We start from the raw sequence: 25,045 nt of genomic DNA, 5'->3' as shown, positions 1-25,045 counted from the left end.
AATTCTCAAACATTTAAAAAAAAAAGAAATAGAGAGAGTATTGGAAGATTGATGAATAAAAAGGGGTTAATTTGAAGTTTATTAGATAACTTATTAAATGTTTTTATATCTGTAATTGCATTTATTCTTATTTAATATTGAGTTTACATGCGTTATGATCAATGGTTTTTAGATAATTGATTGTGTTAGATTAATGACATATTAAAATTCAAATGATGATGGGAAACTTAGTTGACTTTTGAATCTTGAACCAGATGTGAAATGAATATTGACATAGTTGGATATTTTAAGAATTGTTATGCATATGAATTTAGGTGCGTACATAGTTGTTTCATTTTACTATTTACAAATCCCTTTGTCCCTAATTAGTTCTCCATTTTTTCTTTTGTAGTTGTCTCTAATTACTTGTCCATTTTGACAAATTAAGTAAGAACAAATTCTTTTACCTATTATACCCTCAATTAATTACTTTGAAAAAGGTAGAACTTTTTGAAAATCTTAAGTTTTTGATTCATACACTTCATAATTAATAGGGGTAAATTGGCAAACTCGTTATATCAAGAATTATTTTTAACAAATGAGCCAATTTAAAAATGGACAAGTAATTACAGATAAAGAAAGCACTTTGTAGACAATAAAATTCGTGTCGAGAAAAATAATAATCAAGAACGAAAAATTATAGCTACAATCGTTTTATTATTTCAATTGTGAGTGTTACAATCTCAATGATTCCTCTGAATTCGCCTTTTCAAATATAGATTCAAGGGTTTTAAATCTTTTTCTTGAATCTCTAATGAATTTGAACTTGAACTTGAACTTTATCTTGATCTTGATTTTTATTTAAATTCAAGTGCTTCAAGCTTGCTCTTGATTTCGATGGTCTTGATCTTGATTATTCTTGAACTTGAATGCTTGAATTCTTAAACTTGTAGCTTTGCAGAGAATTAAAGGTGTTTGCACCACAGATTTTCTCTAGCTTCTTATTTAGAATTTTCTATCCCTTTTTTGAATTATGAGGACCCCTATTTATAGTTTTAGAATAGGGGAGTTGCAATTGGAATAGGATTCCTTTCGGCCAATCAGATTTTAGTGACATGGCATATTGGCTTTATGGAGCGGGCTTGTCATCTTTGACACTTGTCATGATTCTATTGGTTTTCTGTTTGACTTGGCATGCCACATCATTTGCCCACGTGTCGCCAAGATGGTCTCTAGAATTAGATGGAATTGGGCTTAACAAATTGCGTTCATCCAATGTAGCCCAAATCAATTAATTTAGACTTTAATTAAGTCCATATATATCGGACTTAAAGTTTTAACTCAATTATATCAATCCACAATTTATTCGGAGTAATATATTTATGAACTTAATATAATCCGAATCATTTTATAAATTTTAAATAATTAGAAATGCCCCCTGCTTCAAGTCTTGTCGAAATATTTTATCTTTTTTTGAGACTAGGCTTGAAGCATTAACTGGTTACTAAATTCACCTTGAGTCAAATTAAATAAACTAATCCATGTAATTTATTTAATTAACACTTCACCGATTACTTGGAAGATTCCAATCAATATTAGACGAATATATATACATATACTGCCATAACTTCCAACATAGGCATATACTTCAGATGGTCTTTTGAATAGAGGAAGCTAATTTAAGGGCTCACATTTTACTTTTCCTTGTTATTTTTTTAAGATAAGATTGTCACTGCTTTAAAATAAAAGATTTCGTCTTCTATTCGTATTGTGATAGACATTGTTCAATGTCGCCAAATTTGTCAAGGATTAGGCTACAACTTATTTCAACGCCACAAACCTTTCCTTGTTTTATTTGAAGTGACCACTTACCTTAGTTAAAAATGAATTATGATTTCATATTCATATATATATATATATATATATATATATATATATATTATTGTCTTAGTCAAAAAAAAATTGTAATTGAACTAGGAATTGTAATCCTACTCAATTTCATATTCATATATATGATTTATTGCCCAAGCCAAAAAGGAATTGAAATTGAACTAGAAATTGTAATCCTACTAAATTTCATATATGCATATATATATATATATATATATGTTTTATTGTCCAAGCTAAAAAGAAATTGTAATTAAACAATGAATTGTGATCTTAATCAATTTCATATTCATATATATGTTTTATTTCCCAAACCAAAAAGGAACTGTAGTTGAACTAGGAGTAGGATTTTATTCCCATCACATGACAACTATAAATAGACACATTGTCTCCACAATTTAATCTTCAATTACAAATTGTGAGCCTACGACGAAAAGAGCAAAATTCAAGGTAATCTCCCTCTTCTTCTTCTTTTTTTGAATTTCGTCAATTTTCTACAGCTTGATAGGTCTGAGGTATAAAATTCATATCTTATTGTAGAAAAATCAAAATCATGACATGTTTGATTTTATAGAAACTAGACTTCTAAAGATTCAATATATCCAAAATTCAGAATTTAATACCTTCAGAATCTTCTAGAGATTTTTTGAAGTTAGCTCTAGATTCTGTCATGCTGAAAATTTCATATTTGTGTGACTTTACTAAAACTCTCGTGCCTTGACGTAGGAACGACGAAATTACGATCCGCTTGATGAATCTGAATCTAGACACAAAGTTATACAACATATCCGAATTTCAAGATTTAATACCTTCGGAATCTTTCTAGATGATTTTTGAAGTTAGCTCTAGATTTTGTCGTGCTGAAAATTCCAGATTTATGTTGCTCTACTGAAATTCTCATATCTTAACGTAGGAACGACGAAATCACAAGCCTCTTGATTATTTTGGACTTAGACACAAAGTTCTACAGCATATTAGAAATTCAATATTTAATACTTTCATAATCTTTCTAGATGATTTTTTGAAGTTAACTTTAAATTCTATCATATAGCTGATTTCAGATCTTTGTTGCCTCACAAAATATTTTATATCTTGATGTTGGAGCGTCATCACCCAAAAGGGTTATGAGCGGTGGAAACTATACTTCAATGGTTATTATTACCAAGAAAAATATTGTCTCAAGTATAACTTAATTAGTATAGCATACCTTCCAAGTATCAAACATCTTGACGGGTAACAATCTCTCCTTTACTTGTATTTTATTTTCTTCTTTTTTTGTGTTTTTTATTGTAGACCAACACAAGCAATATTTATATTTCGCGTAGGCTACACAATGGAAGGATTTATCACACAAAAATTTGATGTTAAATTATGAAGGGATATGTTTAACGTCCCTGCCTTGAAGATAACAAACTTGAGGCTTTACTAGAATACCGTATAACGTTCCCGCCATGAAAAAATTAACACTCTCAAGGTGTTACAAGGTCCCGAATTCTTAACCAACTTGAGAATTTACTAGAATACTGTGTAACGTTCCCGCCTTGAAAAAATCTCAAGGTGTTACAAGGTCCCAAATGCTTAACCAACTTGAAGATTTACTTGAATACCGTGTAACTCTCCCGCCTTAAAAAAACTCAAGGTGTTACTAGGTTCCTAATGCTTAATAAACTTGAAGCTTTACTAGAATACCGTGTAATGTTCCTGCTTTAATAAATCTCAAGGTGTTACAAGGTCCTGAATGCTTAACCAACTTGATTATTTTTTACAATACCGTGTAACGCTCCCACCTTGAAAAAAACTCAAGGTGCTACAAGGTACGAATACTTAACCAACTTGATTCTTTACTATAATACCGTGTAACGCTCTCGCCTTGATTCCAAATGCTTAACCAACTTGAAGCTTTGCTAGAATACCGTGTAACGCTCCCGCCTTGAAAAAATACTCAAGGTGTTACAAGGTCCCGAATGCTTAACAAACTTGAAGCTTTACTAGAACATCATGTAACGTTCCCACCTTAAAAATAATACTATCAAGGTGTTATAGAGTATTGAATGCTTAACCAACTTGAGGCTTTATTAGAATACCGTGTAACGTTCCCGCCTTGAAAAAAAGCAATACTCTCAAGGTGTTACAAGGTATTGAATATTTAACTAACTTGAGGCAGGATAAACCCGTGAAAATACCAGTTTAAGGTGCAAAGGGACAATTATTCTCCACCTTAAGGAATGAAAATTTAAAGACCCTTTTAAGGATAAATCTTTGGCAAGTTAAGTATAAGGTGAAAAGGGATAAGTTTGTCTACCTTAAGGCATAGAAATTTAAATATTCGTTGAAGGATAAATTCACGATAAGGCTAGCTTAAGGTGAAAAGGGACAAATATTATCCACCTTAAGGCATGGAAATTTAAAGATCCTTTTAAGTATAAATCCGTGAAAAGGGCAGCTTAAAGTGCAAAGGGACAAATATTTTCCTCCTTAAAGCATGGGAATTTAAAGATCATTTTAAGTATACACCCATGAAAAGGCCAACTTAAGGTGTGAAAGAACAAATCTTGTCCACCTTAAGGCATGAAAATTTAAAGATCCTTTTAAGGATAAGTCCGTATGGAGTCTAGCTTAAGGTGTGTAATAGGAAAAGTTTGTCCACCTTAAGGCATAGAAATATAAAGATCCATTGAAGGATAATCCGCAACAAGGAAAGATTAAGGTGCAAAGAGACAAATATCACCCACCTTAAGGCATGAAAATTTAAATATCCTTTCAAGTATAAACTCGTGAAAAAGGCCAGCTTAAGGTGCAAAGGGACAAATCTTGTCCACCTTAAGACATGAAAATTTAAAGATCCTTTTAAGTATACACCCGTGAAAACGACAACTTATGGTGCAAAAGGAAAAATCTTTTCCACCTTAAGGCATGAAGATTTAAGGATCCTTTTAAGTATAAGTCCGTGGAAAGTTTAGCTTAAGGTGCAAAGAAAAAAGTTTGTCCACCTTATGGCATAGAAAATTTAAAGATCTATGAAGGATAATCCACAACAAGGATTGCTTAAAGTGCAACGGGACAAACCTCGCCCGCCTTAAGGCATGAAATCCAATGACATACGCATTTCGAGACTTTACTTACATACTTGAAGTCTTACTTTCATACTTAGAGGATTTGAATACTTCAACTTGTATACTTAGAGGATTTGGATACTTCAAATAATAAACTCGAAGAATCTAAAGACTTCAATTTGCATATTTGATCTAATTTAAAGACTTCAAGTGTATTGTTAAAAAAACTCATATTTTACAAGGGTTTTCCCCCTCCATTGACCCATCAATACTTCGTACAAGTATAAAGTTTGATGAGACAAAAGATAAATAAAATATGTATTGCTTTGACTTTCATGCGACAAATCAAGTGGGAACATTTGATTTTTTGACACTCATGCAACTGAACTTAGAATATATTTCTAAGCACCTAAGCACCTCAATGAAGAGGATCAAGTCACAACGTAGTTTTGGGGGATTGAGTAACTTTTGTGGTTGTGTCGTACATAGTTTATACTCTTGCGGGCCAGGAGTGACATGTAGTTTAGGCTCGTATCTTAAGGAGCATCATCTTACTTCAAGGGTAGTACCTCTTTAGGAATTTTGCATTAATAGAATCGATCTTTACGCCATCTGCATTAACCAACTTGTATGAACCATGTGAATATGCTTCTTGTACAACATAAGGTCCATCCCACTTAGAGGTAAACTTGTTCCTAGACTTGTGCAAACTAATGATGGGTCTTCTTACCACGATAACTTGGTCTCCAACTTAAAAGCACCTCAAGTGAACCTTCTTATTGAAATCACGAGATAGACGAGTTTGATAACATTCAAGATTTTGATGGGCTTCCAGCCTCTTTTCATCAAGTGCTTCTAACTCAGCAAGACGTAGTCAAGCATTTTCTTTTTCAGTGATCCCTTCTTCAATAGCAAATCTTAAGGAAGTTGTTTGACGCTCGAGTGGTAGTACTGTTTCAACTCCAAAAGAAAGTGAATATGGTGTTGCTTAAGTTGGTGTACAGTATGTTGTCCTATATTCCCACAAAGTTTATTCCATTCTTTCATGTCAATCCCGTTCGGACTTGGAGATAACTTTGTTTAGAAGGTTGCATAAGGTCTTATTAAATGCTTCAGCAAGACCATTGGCAGCATGATACATAGAAGATTTACGCTGCTTGAAACCAAAGAGATCACTAATCTTGTTCATTAACTTGTTATCAAATGGCTTGCCATTATTTGTTATTATATAGCAAGGGATGCCAAAGCGATATATAACATTCTTTTTCTTCACTTCTTTAAGAGCGACAACTTCAACCCATTTTGAAAAGTAATCAGTTGCTGCCAAGATGTACAGGTGTCCACCAGAAGACTTCGGTAGTGCTCCCACAATATCCATTCCACAGGCGTCAAATGGTCAAGATGTGATACTTGGGTGCAATAATTCAGGCGGCTGATGTATGAAATTCGCATGAAATTGACAAGCATTGCATCTCCGAGCATAATCTAAGCCATCTTTCACCATGGTTGTCCAATAATATCACATTATCTTTATGTGAAAGTGGAGTTTTGGTCCAGATTGATGTGATCCACACACTCCTGAATGTGCTTCTCGCAGATCTTGAATTGCTTCTACCTCTCCCGAACATCATAACAGTACACCCTCAAATGACCTTCTAGATAATGTGTCCTTGTAGTAAAGGAAACGAGGTGCACAACGACGAATGTTAGTCCTTCTATTTGGATTTTCTAGAAGTATCCCGTAACACATGTAGTAAATAAATGGTAATCTACAATCTTCCTCTGCAACTTCTAAAACGGAAAAGATATGATAAAACTCATTTTCTATATATTCTTCCTCATTTGGCGGTGGTACCATCTATATTTGACAAATAGTAACTTTTGTTTGATCAGGAAGGGTTAGCATTGAAGCTAGGGCAACCTATGCATCAGCTCTTTTATTTTTCGTTCTACCCACATGTTGAAGGGTTACATCTCTAATCCATCCTATCAACTTTTGAGAATAATCATGATAAGGACGCAATTTAGATTTTTTTACCTCATAACTTCCCAAGAGTTGGTTGATCACCAACTGAAAGTCACCAAAGACTTGTAAGTCTAATTGTTTCATGTCGACAACCATCTCAAGTCCAAGTATCAATGTTTGGTATTAAGCGACATTATTAGAGCAACATTGCTTCAAAGTAAAGGAGAATGGTAGAATCTTTTCGATATTGACCCTTAATTGTGTATGATTGAGTTTTCAAAAGATGATTTCAAAGTGTGCACTGATCACACTGTCTAGACGTTATGGATGAAGATATTGAATAAGAATGAGAGTTTAACCACTATGTATAAGTGAGAAATGAAAGAAGTTGGTTCGGGTCATCCATGTGGGTCAATCCGATCCATATTAATAAATATATAATATATAATGTTATATTTTATTTAGTAAGAAAAGGGATGAGACATAATTCTTTTAGAAGTTGTTCCCGTTAGGATTAAAAAAGAATTTTCCTTTCGAAAAACAACTATATCTTTTAGAAAAAATAGAAAGAGAAAAGACGTTCCCTTTTCTTCTCCTTCTTCCTTCTCAAATTTAAGTAAAGTTCGTGTGAAAATTCTTTGAACGTTTCTTCCTCTAAAGTGTCAGATTGAACCATGGTAACATGTATGATTTTTGTCTGACTTTATATGGTATAGTTCATGATTATATGCATGTAATTGTATTTTCTGACTAGTAAAATAATATTAACTGATCCTGCATATTAAGTGTTTGATTAGATACTTCAGTAAATAAAAATAATCATGAAAAAAATCCGCGAATAACTTCATGAATCATCCTAAACAGAAGTCATAACAAACTATAAAAATAATTAAAAAGTAAAAATAAACCACAAACAGTTACCACTCTCAAAGGACAAAGCAACTGCTACAAGAGTGATACTACTAATAGTATGACTAATAGCAAAGAAGAAAATGTGAGACAAAACTCAACTAACTAACTAATCTCCTTTAATTTCCTAATATCTGAACTTTATAACCTTCTCATAAGGTCATGTCCTTGGTACACTGAAGTTGCTTCATGTCATGTCTAATCATCTCTCTCCAATATTTTCAGCCCACCTCTACCTCTATTGAAACTTTCAATAGTCAGCCTCTCACACCTCCGTATTAGATTACCTGTGCATCTCCTTTGCACATGTTTGAACCATCTTCCGCTATTGGGGCCCTATTTGTCTTGGACATCGTGATTCTTAATCTTGTCCCTCCTAGTATACCAACACATCCATCTCAGCATTCCACAATTTGCATTTTCTAAATGTGGGAGTGCTTGACTAGTCAGCAGTCCACTCCAACAACATTGGCAGTCTAACCACTACCCTTGTAGAACATGCCTTTAAGTTTTAAGTCTCGCCTTCTTTTCACACCAGATGCTAGGCTTGATTTCATCCATGTTGCACCTATACGATGTGTGACATAATTGTCAATCTCCACATTTCTTACATTTCTTGGATAATTGTTTCAAGGTTACTTTAAACTTCCTTTTTTCTTAATGATCTATGTATCAAACTTCATTTACACCAACCTTAGGCATCACATCACTGAATTGGACTTCAAGTACTTCATTTTGGTTCAACTTAACTTGAATCCATTAGACTCTAAGGTCTGCCTCCAAGACTCTTTTTATAATTCACGACTATATATATATATATATATATATTATCAAACGCTTACAAATTTCATTTTGATCAGTAACTTTACTAATATTTAATCATAACCAGTATCCCTTTCAATAATTCTACCATAGTAGAAGTGTGAGACGAAAATTGGTATCAACATGTCTGATTTTTGCCTTTAAATTTTAAGTTGAGGATATTTTAGTCATTATATGTTAGTAGCTCTACTTACGTGTCTAAATTTTCTCCTCACTATTATAGGTTTCATTAGTTTATGTTGGCAACACCTAATTTTAATTGTAAAGTTCTCTCATTTCACATTCTTCTCTGATTTATTTGGTCTAATTTTCCCTTTCTCCTTTGTAATTTATTCGGTTGTTCTTAATAACTGTTTGGGTTACCTAAAGAGTTTTAGAACTTCAGAGTTGAGAAATTCTCCTCAATTCACAATTCACCTCAAAAGTTGATAAGGATCGAATTTGAGAAGAGAAAGAGAGGGCAGATCTTAGGAAAAGTGACATGAATTTGTAAAAGCTCAACAAATCGCCATAACAACAATGAATCTGTTGGTTTTTCCTCTCTGTATGAAATTTTTTTTTTCTATTTGGATTTGAATTCATCACTGACATTCGTTTAGTTTGTTAATTTTGGTGAATATTCCCTTCTCTGTGATGTTTACATGTCTGCTTACTAACAACAATTTTTTTTTGCTTTTAGTTTCAATGTGGTAATTTCATCGGAATGAGTTGTTTGGAAAGTATTGTGAAATATCTACCACTTGTTTCACAAAATACATGAACAAAACCTCTACATCAACACATATGTATTACTGTGTAGAGAACTCTACCTTTTGGGTTGATTTATTTTAATTAGTTTTTGTGTCTCGTGATATTTGTATTGGCGCCGAGAATTTGTTGAATTTAGGAGCAACGTTTGATGTGTACGTACATTTGAAATAGAAGAAAATGTAGGTTCAAAATTTTCTAATGGATATGCAAGAAGTTAGAATTGTAATAAATGCTAAAGCCATCTCCCCAATTCCTCTTCTCAATGCCCAAATTAAGGATTACACTTCAACAAATTATTGAGTCTTCCCCAATTTCAGTATGTTTCAGTTCATATCTTTTTATTTCTATTTTGAGTTAATGGTCAAAAACACATTTATTTTTAGTACCCAATGTCATGAACATAGAGTATTATTAAATCTCCGTGCGGCACAAGACAACTTACTCACGAATCTTTCACGATCTTGTAAGCTCAAGTAAGCTCTTTTAAACTAATATCGTTAAGAGAATGAAAGGAAAGACATAGAAAGATTTGGAAAAAGGTTTTATATTGCTTAGAAGATTGCTTATAAGTTGTTGGATGATTTACAAATGAGAGCCCCTCTATTTATACTAAATCCTAGGGGGGTAAAGTGTAATTTAATATTATTTATAAGTCTCTAAGTTATTTACACTTTGGTCCATGTTCTAGAAAAGTCTACACATTCTAGGATTTTCCAAGGTTTTTCAAGAAAGAGTCTAAGTTATTCTAGAGTTTTCTATAAACCTCTCCACAATACTAGACTCTTCCGACCCTATCCATTTGCAAAATTTGACTGTGAAGTGACGGGACGTGACACTCTCCCCTACCTATTGATGCGACGACCGTGTCGCATTGCCGCTGCATAGGCATACAATTCTTGTGCAGTCGTGACCAATAGTCCATTGACTAGATCAAGGTCCTCGTGCAACTTCCTCAGTTGTTTCTTTATATCTTTCAGCTCGGTCTTATGATACACCTCTTTCCTAGGAGGCAAGCACCTTGGCGGCTTCTTTGGCATCACTACATTGTTCCCTCTTGGAACCTTCTTCGTGCATGGTGACAAGGACTTCTTAGAACCATTGTTTTCTTTCAAAATTGTAATGGTAGCTAGAAATGTTGACTTCTCCTTCTTATGATATTTCTTGAGTTGCATGGCCGTTAGTCGGACCTTTCCTTCTTTCTTCCGTGCCTCAACCATGGGAACCATGCATGTTCCTCCTTGCTCCATGACCAGAAGTCCTTGGAGGTAAGGATCGATCACAGTGATGCTTACTCTATGTGAGACTCCACTAACTGGAGTCGGTGGTGCATTGAACGTCCTGAGTTAGGCGTTACTTGGACTGTAGCGCAGCCCCAACCTCGTCGCTGCCCTTTTGTTCATGATGTTAGCCTCTACACCCGTGTCGACCATAGCACAAGCGGATCTTCCATTGATCTTGATGTCGATATACTTTGCATCATATTCTTTTGACTTCCGTAGTTGCTTCATGATGGATTTTCATAGTCCTATCAAGCCCAACTGCGTCGTCTCCGTGCCTTGTTCTTGCTCATGTGTATTCTTCTCTTTCCGCTCTCGCAGGATAGATCCAAGGTTCTTCCATTCAAGGCACCTCGAATAGCTATGCGGGCCACTGTATATGTAGCAACCACCTCTTTTGGCAACCTCTGTCTTTCTCTGTGTGTCTCCATGATGTCCAGACTTCTTGCCATCAGACTTATAAGTATCATGTTTCTTAAGATGTGGTCTCTACTCCTCGCCTTTGACACAATATCCCCCACCATGGTCATGACTACCTCTCATATTTTCTTGGCTCTGTTGGGCTTCTCGTGCCTGAAGTTTGTCAAAGCTTCAACATGCGTGATGGTTTCATCAAAAGTCCTGACCTATCGGCGTTCCGACTCTATCCTGGCCCAGTTCTGCAGCCCATCCATGAAGGGAACAACATATCTTCATCCGTGAGGTTCGGAATATGAAGCATAAGGGTGGTGAACTCCTTCATGTATGCCAGAATGCTTCCCGTTTGCTTTAATTCCGTAAAACTTGCGCTTGACTTCATAGATGGTGTTGTTAGGGAAGAAGATTTCTTGAAATCCTCGTGGAATCGCTCCAACGTGTTGATGGTGCATGTGTTGAAGAAAAAGGAAGCCGACAATTGGAACATGTCAAAGGAACAGGTCCAATGCAGCTGACTGACTTGTCTACAGCAAGTATTGATGAAGAAGGAAGCAGAGGATTGGAACATGTTGAAGGATCAGGTCCACCTAATCTGACTGACTAGCTTACAACACTGCTAAAGAATTAGAGTAGCACTAGGATTGGACTACCTATGTTAATTAGGATTATATTTCGTCTAGAATTATATTGTGATTTTGATTATATTACGACTACAATTACTATTAGAATTGTAGTACAATTAGAATTTAGATTATTTATAATTGTATTATTATTTTTATTATATTAGTAATAGGTATTATAGTAGGCATTATTATGTATATTACTAGTATCCATAAATTATGTAAATCATTTTGTGATTCATATGAAAATGGTATAACTTGAAAAAAACATATGATATTATAAATCATGAAATACTTAAACATAAACAAAATATTTAAAAGTTTAAGCAAAAAATCATGTAGTTCTAAAAATTATAAGGTACAAATAACTATTTCAAGTTTCTTGTCCCTGGTCTTATACCAATTTAGTAATTCATTCAATACACACATTTGATCGAAACTCATACTAAAGTTTAATACAATATTCATAAAAATCAACAAATCAAAATGTGTATTGATCAGATTTCATACACATTCCACCCAATAATGGTAGATTGAAACCTACTTGATATTTAAAATGTTGAATCCATATGGTACGAACTCTGTATATTAATAGTATACTGAAATTAAAAATAACCAAGTATACTGAAATTAAAAATAACCAAAAGTGCAGAGAGACTGCTATATTGAAATATTGAATCCAAGTGATATAATTTTCGTATATTACTAGTATCCTTAACTTATAGAAACCAATAAGTAATTCGTAGTAGACGATATCCATGAAAGAAAACATATGATTTTATAAATCATGAAATACATAAGTCCAAACAAATTGTTCAAAAGTTAAAGCAAAATAACATGTAGTTTCAAAAAAGTAGAAGGTACAAGTAACTATTTTCTTGTCTGTGGGATTGCTGTAGGATAATTGGTGGTATCTAGAGCATGTTCTTTAGCTATGGGAAGTCCATCATATTTACTAGCAACCGTATCAGTAACTTCACTGTCACTTATCGCGCCCTCTTTATTCTTTATTCTTTCATAATGCCATAAGATTGTGGCATACCTTTGACGGTGGTACGTTGCATCGATATCAACAAAAGACATATCCAAAACACCATTACTGATGTATTCATCAAACAGAGATGTGTACATAGAACAATCACCGTAAAAAATTTAAATGAAAAAAATTAATAACTAAATAAAGTGAACATTTATAATGAAATTAGTATAGTATAGAAAATATGTACTTGGAACTATCTTCTTGTTTAGGAACATGCATCCTGTGCTCGATATCAAGTGGGTTGGACTGAGACTTGTGTTCATATGCAGGTAATTTAGTAGCATACAAGCCAAGCCTTTTGCCATAAAATCATGTGCTTTGCAAAAATAGTGATATCATTGTTGCAAGTTTATCAACAACTTCATTGATTTTGTTGGTGTGAACAGATCCTTCCCTCCTTGAATCATCAGACATCTAGGCTTGATTTGTAATACAACCAACAATAAATGAAACTTCTCATAATGTTGACACGAATAATGACTTTGTCAACTCTATCCCAAGGAATATTAGCAAGTAGTTTGAAACCTCTAATGTACTGTCCAACATCGTGGTCGGTAGAAATGCATCTCATGTCGTAATTTGACTGTCTCCGCTGTTCTCAATGTTATTAATACACGCCATAAATCAACATTCAACTGTACTGTATGATATTGTTGTTGGAGAGTATTTTGCCTTCTTTCGCAGATAATACATAATAATATTAACATACTGTTATAAAAAAAAGATATTAAATATGTTTCAATATTCTGTATAAGACGCATTCAAATATCATACATATAGCACTACACAAAAATTTTAGACCAATGTCATACAACATTCATTCAATATGCATACATTCAAGAACTGTAGTTATAATTACAAAAATTTGAAAATACTTGTTTTGAATTAACTCTTTAAAAAGTTGATAGATATGACTTACCTCGTCTTCCCAAAGTCTGCCTGTTTTAACCATTATGTTGAAAAAATTCTTTTCACCAATTTTGACAACACCAAAGTCCATTAGAGGTTGAATAGTATTTTTCACCTTTGAATAAGCAGATTTTCTGTGAACATTGAAAATATATTTTAAACAATTGTATACAATTTAATTGTGTGATATATGAATGATTTTTTTTATATACACGTATACCTGCCACGTCTAGAAGAAAAACCTTTGAAAATCAATTTTTTGTACTCATTGATCAACTCGCTGCAACCCCAAACTGATTAGACTTTCAAATGGTTGTTTGATTTGAAAGAAAATAGAAACTCTTTTTGAACTACTTTCGCCTTTCGACAATTAATGTACGGTATGTGTCATATTTTTCGGGGTTCCTATATCTTGCTTGCACAGCTGAAGTTGTATTAGCATTAAGAATTAGATCAAGTTCAAAAATCTGTGTCATAGTCAAATCAGGACAATCATCCAATCATGGTGGTTTTGAATTCGATGATGCATGTCTGTCAGCATTGAAAAGAATATAAATATTTTTGTCAGTTGACTTCTGAGCCTCATTTATATGTCAAAATATCATAATGTTAAAAAAATTTCTAATGAAAGTACATATCATAATAAGATTTAAACTCATACCATCCGTATTTGAAATATGAATGTATTCACACATTGAAATGGAAGGCTGGTCCATTAGAGCTTTATCAGATTGTTCAACATTTTGACGTGCATCATCCTAATGTATGATATAATATAAAATTCAATTATAAAGTAGTGTGAAAAGTATATCATACAAATTTTATGCAGAAATAATACAAGATTTAACACAAGATCAGTAAAACGCATTGATATTGTCTTTCACAGATTTAATAACTAAATTGAACCAACAAAAAAGTTGAACCAACTATTTCATACATCTTTAATACATGTTGAGTAATTCAACATTTACACAATTTTATTACATATATCAAACAAACAAACTAGAAAAAACATGCAAAAAATTTAGTCATACAAAGTTCATACACAAATAAAACTATGATAAAATAACTATTTTTATTTTTAACTTGTAAAACCCTTTAATTTCATATAATACATGTTGGTTTTTTCACATATAATAAAATTGAACCAAAATAAAAGTGGAACCAAATTGTTTCATTCAAAATTTATACAATTTCAATACCTATATCAAACAAAAAACTGCAAAAATATTTATAATATCTACTCATACACATTTCATACACAACTCACATATTGATACAATTGTTGTTTTTAATTTTTTTACTTTGTAAAACCCTTTAATATCTCATAATACCTGTTGGTGTGTAGTTGATGTTGGTTGACCTCTTGACGACCTAATCTTTTCAATTATTAGCTTTGTCGAATTATTGACATATGTTTTCATTTCGGCCATGTGCATGTCAACCCTATGAATAGATGTAAAAATATATGTTAAAGCATTAAAATTTTATACAAAAAGAATTATTAGTAATTAATTTAAAAGGGATGAAGAATAACATTATCTTTCAATTGTTTCAACTCCACCCTAACCTATCATTGAACATTAACATATTGGATAAGTAATTTGTAATATGTTTAAAAAATGTATTAGATCGATAATTTTTTATTGTATAACTCTGCAATTTCTTCCTTCAACTCTAAACACTTTTGTCAACATCAACACCATGTTCTTATGATGTTCCTTGATCTTCCGTATCATGATTGCTTGAAGATTGATTTAAAATATACTAATCCATGGCATTTAACTCTTTATCAGTAAACACTATGTTTCTGAATTTATGCTGCAATTAAAAAAATTATGTAAATATATAAAAGAAAGGTTAATAATTTATATTTACTAAAATAACAGTAACAAAAATATGACCTGATTGTCATGTGTTCTGAAAATCGTATTCTTCAAGTCATCGAAAAAGATAATGTCATTCGTTGTCTTCCAGTTCAAAATATGCGGTGTGTGATTTGAAGCACGAACAACAATTGTATTGTCAAAGGGATGACAACACTCATAAAACATAACTCTATAGCTATATGGAACAGACTGAATTTGAATGACGTAGGATTGTTCAGCAACTTATGACCGCAAGCTTTAAGAGTTGGTTTATAATATTCATTACCCCATGAAAAGTTGAAATAATGACCAGACTCAACCAAATCCAAATACAACTTGGGAATGGTTATTTTAGATGATTTCGAATCAGTAAAAAATGAGGCAATGAAATACAAAATGTCAATTTTGAAGAGATCATCATCCTCAAAAAATTTATTCAGTTTAAACTTGTGAAAAAGTCTCACTTAGAGACTTTGTTTATCTCCCCAAAATATTCTAGGATAAGTCTATTAGAAATAGACGCATCAGAAAAAATTCAAAAGGTGGATCACATTTGAGCCCAGTAATCGCTGTGAATTCCTTTATTCCAAATTATAATTTTGTACTGTTTATTTTAACAACAAACATGTCATCTCTGACATTTTCAATTCAAGAAGAAACAAATATCGCAAGAGTTGGCATTGAATCTTTATATTATGCAATTAATAAGATATACCACAAGGGGTTTGTACGAGAAATTATTGAAATCTTTCTTACCAAAAGAAATTCAATAGATAAGCAAACACATTCATATTTGTACATGAAGACAAATATGTTGATACCTTCTTTGCCTATAAAAATTCAACACTCATTCACGTATTATTCATGTTTCATACACATGGATATCAAAACAAATTATATTCAAAATTTATACAAAAAAGATTAGTTGAACATTTCATACATTTGCATACCAAATAAATAATTCACCACATGGACACAGTTAATTAATATACAAACACAACAAAATGCTTATACATAATTCACACCAATATTATTCGAAATTTATATTGTAGCTATATAATTCATACAATTTGGATACCAAATTAATATTCATCGTATACAAACAAGTAAGATACAAAGTCGCTAATGTTGATACACAAATTATATCAATAATATTCAAAACAACCCATGTCATTTGCATATCAATATAATAAGGCATCATATACTGATGAATCTGATAGAAGTCGTTTTAATTACTTTTGATGATGACAAATCATGATTCTAATGAACCAGGTTCATCTACTTATAAATAAGTCATGACTCTCATGAATCAGGTTCATCCCCCTGTAAATGAAAGCACAATTACAGAATAAAAGAGGCGCAGATTTATTTATGGAAATAACAAAAATAAAAGAGGTATATTTATGAAAATAAATAGAAAAGACAAAACCTTTCTTAAGACGTTATCAACTTTACGCAGAAAAATAAAAGAGGCATATTTATAAAAATAATAGAGAAGGCAAAACTTTTTCTCAAAAGGTTATCAACTTTACGCGTATATGTCAGCAAATAAACAAATATTTTCCATATCAACTTTGTAGAGAGGCGGTGATTCTTGATCATAGAATATCTATATAAACAGAGATATCAAGCCGAAGAAAATTGTCTTTGCTATCGAGGAAAAAGTGAATAAAGGTGAGAAGAAGAGAGAGGCAGCGAAGATCGTTTGTGAATTTTGTGAGTTTTTTGTTAGCTTGTGAGTTTTATGAGTTTTTCTGTAAGTTTGTGAGCTTGTGTGATTGTAAACAAGTGGGTTTGGCTTCTTGTGGAAAGAGAGAGTATTTGCGAGTGAGTTTGCAAGAAGTGGGTTTGGCTTCCTTTGGAGAGAGAGAGAGTATTTGTGAGTGAGCTTGCAAGAAATGAGTTTGGCTTCTTGTGAGTTTTAAGAGTTCGATTAAAGTTAATTGAAAATTGTAATTCAGCAAGAAAAGTTAATAAAACAGAGTTGAGTTTTTCCTTCCTTGAGATAGGAAAGTTTTAGTTAAAGTATATTATTTTACTTAACTTGTTTACTAGGCAAATAATCAAGAACCTGGTTCTCGATATAGGGGTAAGGTTTCTTCATATACATATAACTAAAGGACAAATACACAAATATTAATGCACAATTCATACAATTTGAATACATAAACTAACTTCAACATTCATACACTACTAATCATATACACATGATTAAAGGACAAATATACCAATGTTAGTACACAATTCATACAATTTTAATACATAAACTGACTATCAATATTCATATACTACCAATCATATGCACAATTAAAGGCCAAATACACTAATGTTAATACACGATTCATACAATTTTAATACATAAACTGACTATCAACATTCATACACTACCAATCATATATACATAATTAAAGGACAAATACACTAATGTTAATACACGATTCATACAATTTTAATACATAAATGACTATCAAAATATCCATATTTCGATTTTCAATTAATTTTTGACTAATGCAATCATAAATTAAATATATGACTTCCCCTAGAAACTTTTTTGTCTTTTTTGACTGTTGGTATCTCTGATTTCTTGTTTTTCTGCTAAGTTCCTTGTTGATGGTCTTGAAAGATTAGAAGATTGAGCAACATCGACATTTGTCGATTTTTTTGTTTTACTCTTTTTTGTAACATTAACAAAATCAGAATCAAAGTCGGAAGGGGTTTCAACAATTTTCCCCTTCTTCTTCTTCTTTCCCTTCTGATTTACCGGAGTACCTCTTTTGTTTGCTTGGTATTTTTTCTCTTTTTGAACATTGGATTAATCAAAACCATCCATCGTTTGCGTCGGGCTTTCAACAGTTTTACGCGATGGGGTTTGAGTTAATATATTGAACGATGGGACATGAACTTCATCAGATGAAGTTCTTTCAACAAATCTGGAACTTTTACGAGACATGGATTTATTCGACATGGGTTATGAGGAAGAGGAGATGACAGTTTTTGAACGTTTGGTAGTGGGATGTTGGGGAATATTGTAGTGGGTGGTGGCGTGTGGCGTGGGAGAATGTGGTAGAGTGTATGCTCTGACTGGCGTGTGAGGGAGGGGGATGTGATTGGGGTATGGGGTGATTTTATTGTAACGGTAAAGAAGGAAAGATAATCAATATAAATCCTTAAAAATAAGTGACTGATAATATTGTGTAACTATAAATAATTAATAAAATAAAACTAAAAATTAAAAGAGACTGTTTTAAAAAGGGAATCGTTTTGAAAAATGGAACTGTAATTAAACTAATTAACTTTAAACATTAATAATTAATAAAATAAAATTTTTAATTGATTAAACATTTTTCAGATTAAATTATAATTGATTTTCAAATAAATTTAATTTTAAGTAATATGTTATAACACGTAAATAATATGTCATAAGTGAAATTTTTTTAAAAGTATATTTATAACCTGTAATATATACCCTTAAATGTGTATATGGTGTGATTTTTACTAAAAGAATATGAGATATGTGACTAATTGCACTTTATATGATCTTGTGTACAAAGTATGCATGTACAAGCAAAGCAAGTAAATATACTTGGTATGAAATTTGATGGCTTGTAATGCCTATTGTGCTACACTTAAAATTTTGTTGGTGCTGATGAGAAAATTTGGTGTTATTTGATGTAAGTGAGAAAAACAATTATATTGCTTGCTAACTCTACTTTGGAGGTTGAAGTAAAAAAAAAATTAAGCTTCAACTAGTGAAAAAGTGAATCCATTTTACTATATTAAACACAAGTTTATTTTGAAAAAAATAATTTTTCTAGTTTTGATTTAATTGTGATAGCTCCAATGTAATGGTAGAGTAAAAAATCGTTATTAGACGATAAATTCAGACTCATGATAAGAAAAACTATATTGTGAGATTATATTAATAATTGGTATACAATCAATATTAATTGTGGTAAAATTATTTGTGTTAATCTCGCATATTCTTTAACTAAGACCTTAGCAAGATATAGGGTCTGAAGCACATCGAGGTGCGTGAAAGAAAATATCATAAATTTTGTGTCAGATATGAGAAAACTCAACCTAGAAGTAGAAATCTTAGAACAAGATTCAAACAAGAGAATGAATCATATGATGACTAGTTGTGAAATGCACTATTGTAAATTTAATTCAATCCCCATCATGTAAGTGTATTTATCGTATAATGATTTGTGGAGGTTGAGTATTTGAACATTTAATGAAATTTTGTATCTCGTGTAAGTGGGCTGTCAAATTATATGAGCTCTCTTGACAGATTTCACTTGTGTAAGTGTAAAAGTAGGCCGCTTTCTATGAGAATGAGCTTTATCTAAAAAACACTCATCCAAAACTGGGATATCACAAGGTTGTAATGTATTGGCTAAAAATGTTTATGTCAATACCTTGATTTTTGTGTGTAAGAAGTGATATTGCATTTCTCTTAAGCAGTCATAGTTTAAGCCTGCGATCATTGCTGATTAGGAGTAAAGATCATTGTTTTGCTAAGTGAAGGTTCAATGCAACCACACCTCTTTATGAATAATAGTCTACCTTCAACTGAATTATGAAGTACTCTCTTATTTTAATATCAAAATGAATGGGGAACGTTGATGCATATTATTTTTTTATTAAATTAAAATACTAAGCGCATATGTCAGTGATGAAAGTTAACAAGGATGTGGCCATTATTTTGGAATAACTCTTGTAATCACTTTTGCCATGATCTACCACTAATTTCACCCATTATTCTACCTCTTTATTCTTGTAACTTATATAACCTTTGGGCTATATTCATTTAGCCAATTTACTACCAACTATCTTCTTACTCTTTATTAAGGAAGAATTCATCACCTATAAATAGTGATGATCTTATTTTAATTTTCAGAACAACAAATATACAAGAGAAAGAGTGTAAGAAAAGACAAGAAGTGGTATATAGTGTATATATTGAACTAGTGTACTGAAAGAGAGAGTTGAGACAAAAAATAATATTCTTAGTCTTCAACTAATTCACTATACAAAAGAGAGTATTTTTATGTTGAAGGAATGTATTCTTTTTGTGGAGCTTTGGACTCTTCAAGTAAGTACAGAGTTATTTGAGTTGTTGGGCCTTTGTATCATGAGGGAGACAAATCAAGAGTAACATTGCTGAGTCGGTGTGCATTATGTTGCAGTGTACTTAAATCTCTTTAAAGAGAGATATCTGCACTTCCGCCTAAAAAAATAATTTATTCATTTTTATTTCAACTATAATTTATTATATTTGTCGTATATTACACCAACATGACTCTCATTATCTTAATGACAAGTCGTCCACAACTTAATCAAGTTATATCAATCAAATAATTTGTACTACTATAATCCAAAATTTATGTAAAAGAAAATATTGTTACGGCTAATGACGGTCTTAGCCCCGGCCCTAACAAGTCGCAAAGCCTATTCGGTATTCCAAGAATTGAGGAGGAACTTGTGGATGGTTAACGACACATAATTGACTTGTTGGAAAAAACATGACTTTTAATATATTTTCTTCCATTTTTCTTTTCGAGAGAGAACACACAGAATTTAAATATCTCTCCCTTTTCAAGGAATTTGTTCATGAAAATTTATCATGTTACCAATCTTCTGAAAAACATTAGGATTTGAGACTTCTCATTGGCATCTCTCTCCTTCTCCTTTTTCTTTCTTTATTTATTTAGTTAACAAGAATAAAGGTTAGTAGTTTCTTGTCATATGTTCATATTTGAAGAGTGTTTTTACACAAATTTTCAAATGCAATATAGTTTTACATATCAAACCAAAAGAAGAATCAATTGCATTATATTGTTTTTTTTAATTTATTTTGTTAATTGTTGGCACCATTGTTCTATCAAAATTTATTTGTTGGATATTGTTATTGTACATTATTTTTAGTTTATATGACATGACATGACATAATTTTTGGTTTGAAGGCATGAACCCAGTTTGTTCGCCTTATTTTGATCCAGATTTTGATAGCCTAGCTGAGAGGATAAATGGCCCAAAGTAAGTCATCAAAATTAAATTGGCTTCTAAAAATAAATAAAATTAAATAGGTTTAACTTATTTTTCCTTATTTGTAGATGTCGAGTTACTATTGACAATGAGAGTCTAGAGAATTGTACAGTAGTTAAGGTAACACAATCTTTTTATTTATAACAACTATGAATTATTAATCTAGAATAAAAATGTATTTTAATTGTGATAAACGTATCCATTTGTGTTATATGCAGATTGATAGTGTAAATAAACAAGGTCTCCTGCTGGAAGTAGTGCAAGTGCTAACAGATATGAATCTCATTATATTGAAAGGCTATATATCTTCAGATGCTGGATGGTTCATGGATGGTATAATATTCACACCATTCCTATCGTTATTAATATATACTCCGTGTCACATAAATTGGGATAGAGGCATAATAATTATCCCAATTAATTATAAATAGAATCTAATATGTTCCTTCTAAATGCTTGTTTTAAACAGTGTTCCATGTCAAAGATGAGCTAGGTAACAAAGTTACCAATCAAAGAGTTGTCAACTATATTCAAAAGGTAACAATCATATAAGTTATAACAAGCTTAGTATAGCAAATTTAATCAAAACTTAGAATATGTGATACTTCGTTTCAATTTGTTTGTTTTTACTCTTGATATAAAAGAATAGAAAATTCAAAAATATTACAAGGAAAAAGGACAAATATACTCACGAATTATTGAAAATGGTATGCATATACCGTTTGACATATATTTGGGACATTGATGCCCCTGCCGTCAAAAAACTAGAACATATATGTCCTTCACTCTAACAGAAGACCAAATAGGGACACGTGGTGCAATTTTATCCGTCGATCCAATATTTAATAAATGTTGGGTTGGTGGATAAGATTAGTATAAAGGGTATATACGCTCTAATTTTTAGAGGATAGGGGCACCAATGACCCAAAAGTATGGCAGAAGGTATATCTGCATACCATTTACGATAGTTGGGAAGTATATTTATCTTTTTCCGAATCTTATATTATTAATCCCTCCTACTCTTATATATAAGTGAGTGATGAAAAGATGAAATAAAACATGCAGGCGATTGGGGCAAATAGGGAGGGAATACAGAAATCAATGACAGGAAGTAGAAAACATTTGAAATGTGATGAACCAAGAGCAATTGAAATGACTGGAAGAGACAGGCCAGGACTATTTTCAGAGATATCAGCTGCCCTAGCTGATCTCCATTGCAACGTAGTGGAAGCACATGCATGGAGCCATAATGCACGTTTAGCTTGTGTTGTATACATATCAGAAGAGTCTACTGACAAACCTATTGACCATAATCGCTTGGCAGCAATCGAAGATCACCTCACGACAGTGCTCCGAGCAACAACATCTCCTAGGAGCACAAATGAAGAAAATGTGAAACAACAAGAAGTGAAAACGGCTTATGGACTAATTAACCCTGAAGGAGATCAAGGCACGGTGACTGATGTGGAACGTAGACTACATCAGCTTATGCTATCAGTTCGTGATTTTGAAAGCCCTATAAGAATGGGATTAATTGAGAGTAATAAAGAAGACAAAATGTTGAGTGTGTGTATTGAGAATTGTCACGAAAAGGGATATTCAATTGTGTCAATACAGTGCAAGGATCGTAAGAGGCTCATGTTTGATACGGTCTGCACTCTTACAGATATGCAATATGTCATCTTCCATGCTTCTGTTGATTCCCGTGGTGGTTATGCATTTCAGGTATTCAAAAGTTATTAGTACAGTATTTGGATATATTGATAAAAGTTGGTCCGAATCAGAAAAGTAAAAAAGTTGTTAATTTTTTCATGTGACAGGAATATTTCATCAGGCATGTTGATGGATATGCAATGAGCACACAGAGTGAGAAAGAAAGAGTAATAAAGTGCTTGGAAGCTGCTATAGAACGAAGAGTTTGCGAGGTCATTTCTTCAATGGGCTGATTGTTTTTACCTTAAATTTCATTCATTTCATTCTAATATATATATGTGATTAATTTTATTTGACAGGGAATCCGGTTAGAACTATGTGCAAATAATAGAATAGGATTGCTATCAGATATTACACGGGTTCTACGAGAGAATGGTCTAGCTGTTGTTAGAGCAGATATAGCAACAGAAGGAGGGAGAGCAAGAAATACATTCTACTTAAGAGATATTTCAGGTAATAATATTGACATGAAATTTGTGAAATCAATGAAGACTGAGATGGGAGAAATTGATGTTGCTGTCAATAATGAGACAGCCACTACTCCTACAACAACAACCAACACAAATAACTCATCATCCATGACACGTCCAAGCTCTTTTCGCTCTCTTGGAGATTTAATGAAATATCAGTTCGAAAAACTCTCCCACAACTTCGTTGCCATCTAGCAAATTCCTAGCAATTAGATCTAGCATGTAAATTCCTAGCAATTACATCATCTTCTTTCTTTCTTTATATAGCTAGCCTGCCTCAAAACTAGACATTATTATTATTATTATTATTATTGTACATATGTAAAACTTGTAAATTTTCTACAAGGATATTATCGAACAAAACCTAGAAATTTTCTTGTTTTATTTCTCGAAATCATGCTTACTTGGGGCCACCAATTAACCAAACGCAACTATATATGACTCTACACTAGCCAAGGCCCTGCACACACAAGTATATGTGTGAAAATAATACTTTCAACCTACAACAAGAGGGAGTTACCTGATTTAGGTTGTGACTTTGAGTCACTAAGAGAGCAAAAAGGAATAAAAGCTAAACGTAGGAGGTTTTTTTTTTAAAAACAACGATATGTTGACCTACTTTGTCTTGTTTTGGAAGTTTTGTCAGCCTGGAAGAAGATAGGTCATTATGAGTCAAAGACTTTGACTATCACTTTCGAGATTAGTTGCGTTAGGCCCATGAGTAGACACGAAACTGTATTGTGATTTTTTGCCTCTGAGATTAGATAGAGAAAATGATCAAAATAGTCCTTAATGTTGGAATTAGATTGATTTGGTCACTCATATATGCAACTTACGGAAAAGGTCCTTTATATATGTTAAAAACTTATCAATTTAGTCTTTCACCCTAAAACGCTAACTATATCAAAATATTCTGTCAAATTTAACAGAGATGTGCAACTCAGGTGACATACAAAAATCTAAAACAAAACTCTGTCTTGTTGGATCAATTCCAATGATGAGAACTCTCGCCTTTCAAACAAAAATCATTTTCTTGTAAATCAATGAACACAATTTTTTCCATTGTTAGTGTTTGAGTAGGTTTCGACGAAGGTGAAAAAGACGGATACTGACACACTCATCAAAATTGTTGCTTATGAATGACAGGAGTAGAACAACAAAAACTATAAAATGACAGATTGCAGAAAGTGGAATCATGCACCAGATGCATTTCGATAAGAAGATGAGAATCAAATTTGACATTTTAAAGTTACTGAGTAAAATTGTGCACTCGAAGAAAATATAGAAACATATGAAACTGCTAACAATCAATGAAGCG

General features: G+C 32.3%; 2 protein-coding genes across 2 annotated transcripts; one reads left to right on the top strand and one right to left on the bottom strand.

Moving 5' to 3' along the window:
- Nucleotides 1–5,967: 5,967 nt before the first annotated feature.
- LOC107022113 lies at nt 5,968–6,297 on the bottom strand. Its single transcript, XM_015222819.1, has one exon. It carries the CDS (start codon nt 6,295–6,297, stop codon nt 5,968–5,970), a length of 330 nt encoding a protein of 109 aa, XP_015078305.1.
- A 14,766-nt stretch (nt 6,298–21,063) lies between these two features.
- Nucleotides 21,064–24,111, top strand: LOC107022806 (ACT domain-containing protein ACR2). Its single transcript, XM_015223394.2, has 8 exons — nt 21,064–21,225; nt 21,463–21,535; nt 21,613–21,664; nt 21,763–21,877; nt 22,014–22,081; nt 22,610–23,269; nt 23,365–23,469; nt 23,557–24,111. Exons 2-8 carry the CDS (start codon nt 21,465–21,467, stop codon nt 23,920–23,922), a joined length of 1,437 nt encoding a protein of 478 aa, XP_015078880.1. The 5' UTR covers nt 21,064–21,225; nt 21,463–21,464; the 3' UTR covers nt 23,923–24,111.
- Nucleotides 24,112–25,045: the final 934 nt, after the last annotated feature.

Source organism: Solanum pennellii, chromosome 6 (genome assembly GCF_001406875.1).
Source record: "Solanum pennellii chromosome 6, SPENNV200".
NCBI classification, from domain to species: Eukaryota; Viridiplantae; Streptophyta; class Magnoliopsida; order Solanales; family Solanaceae; genus Solanum; species Solanum pennellii.
This window is presented reverse-complemented; position numbering and strand designations above follow the sequence as displayed.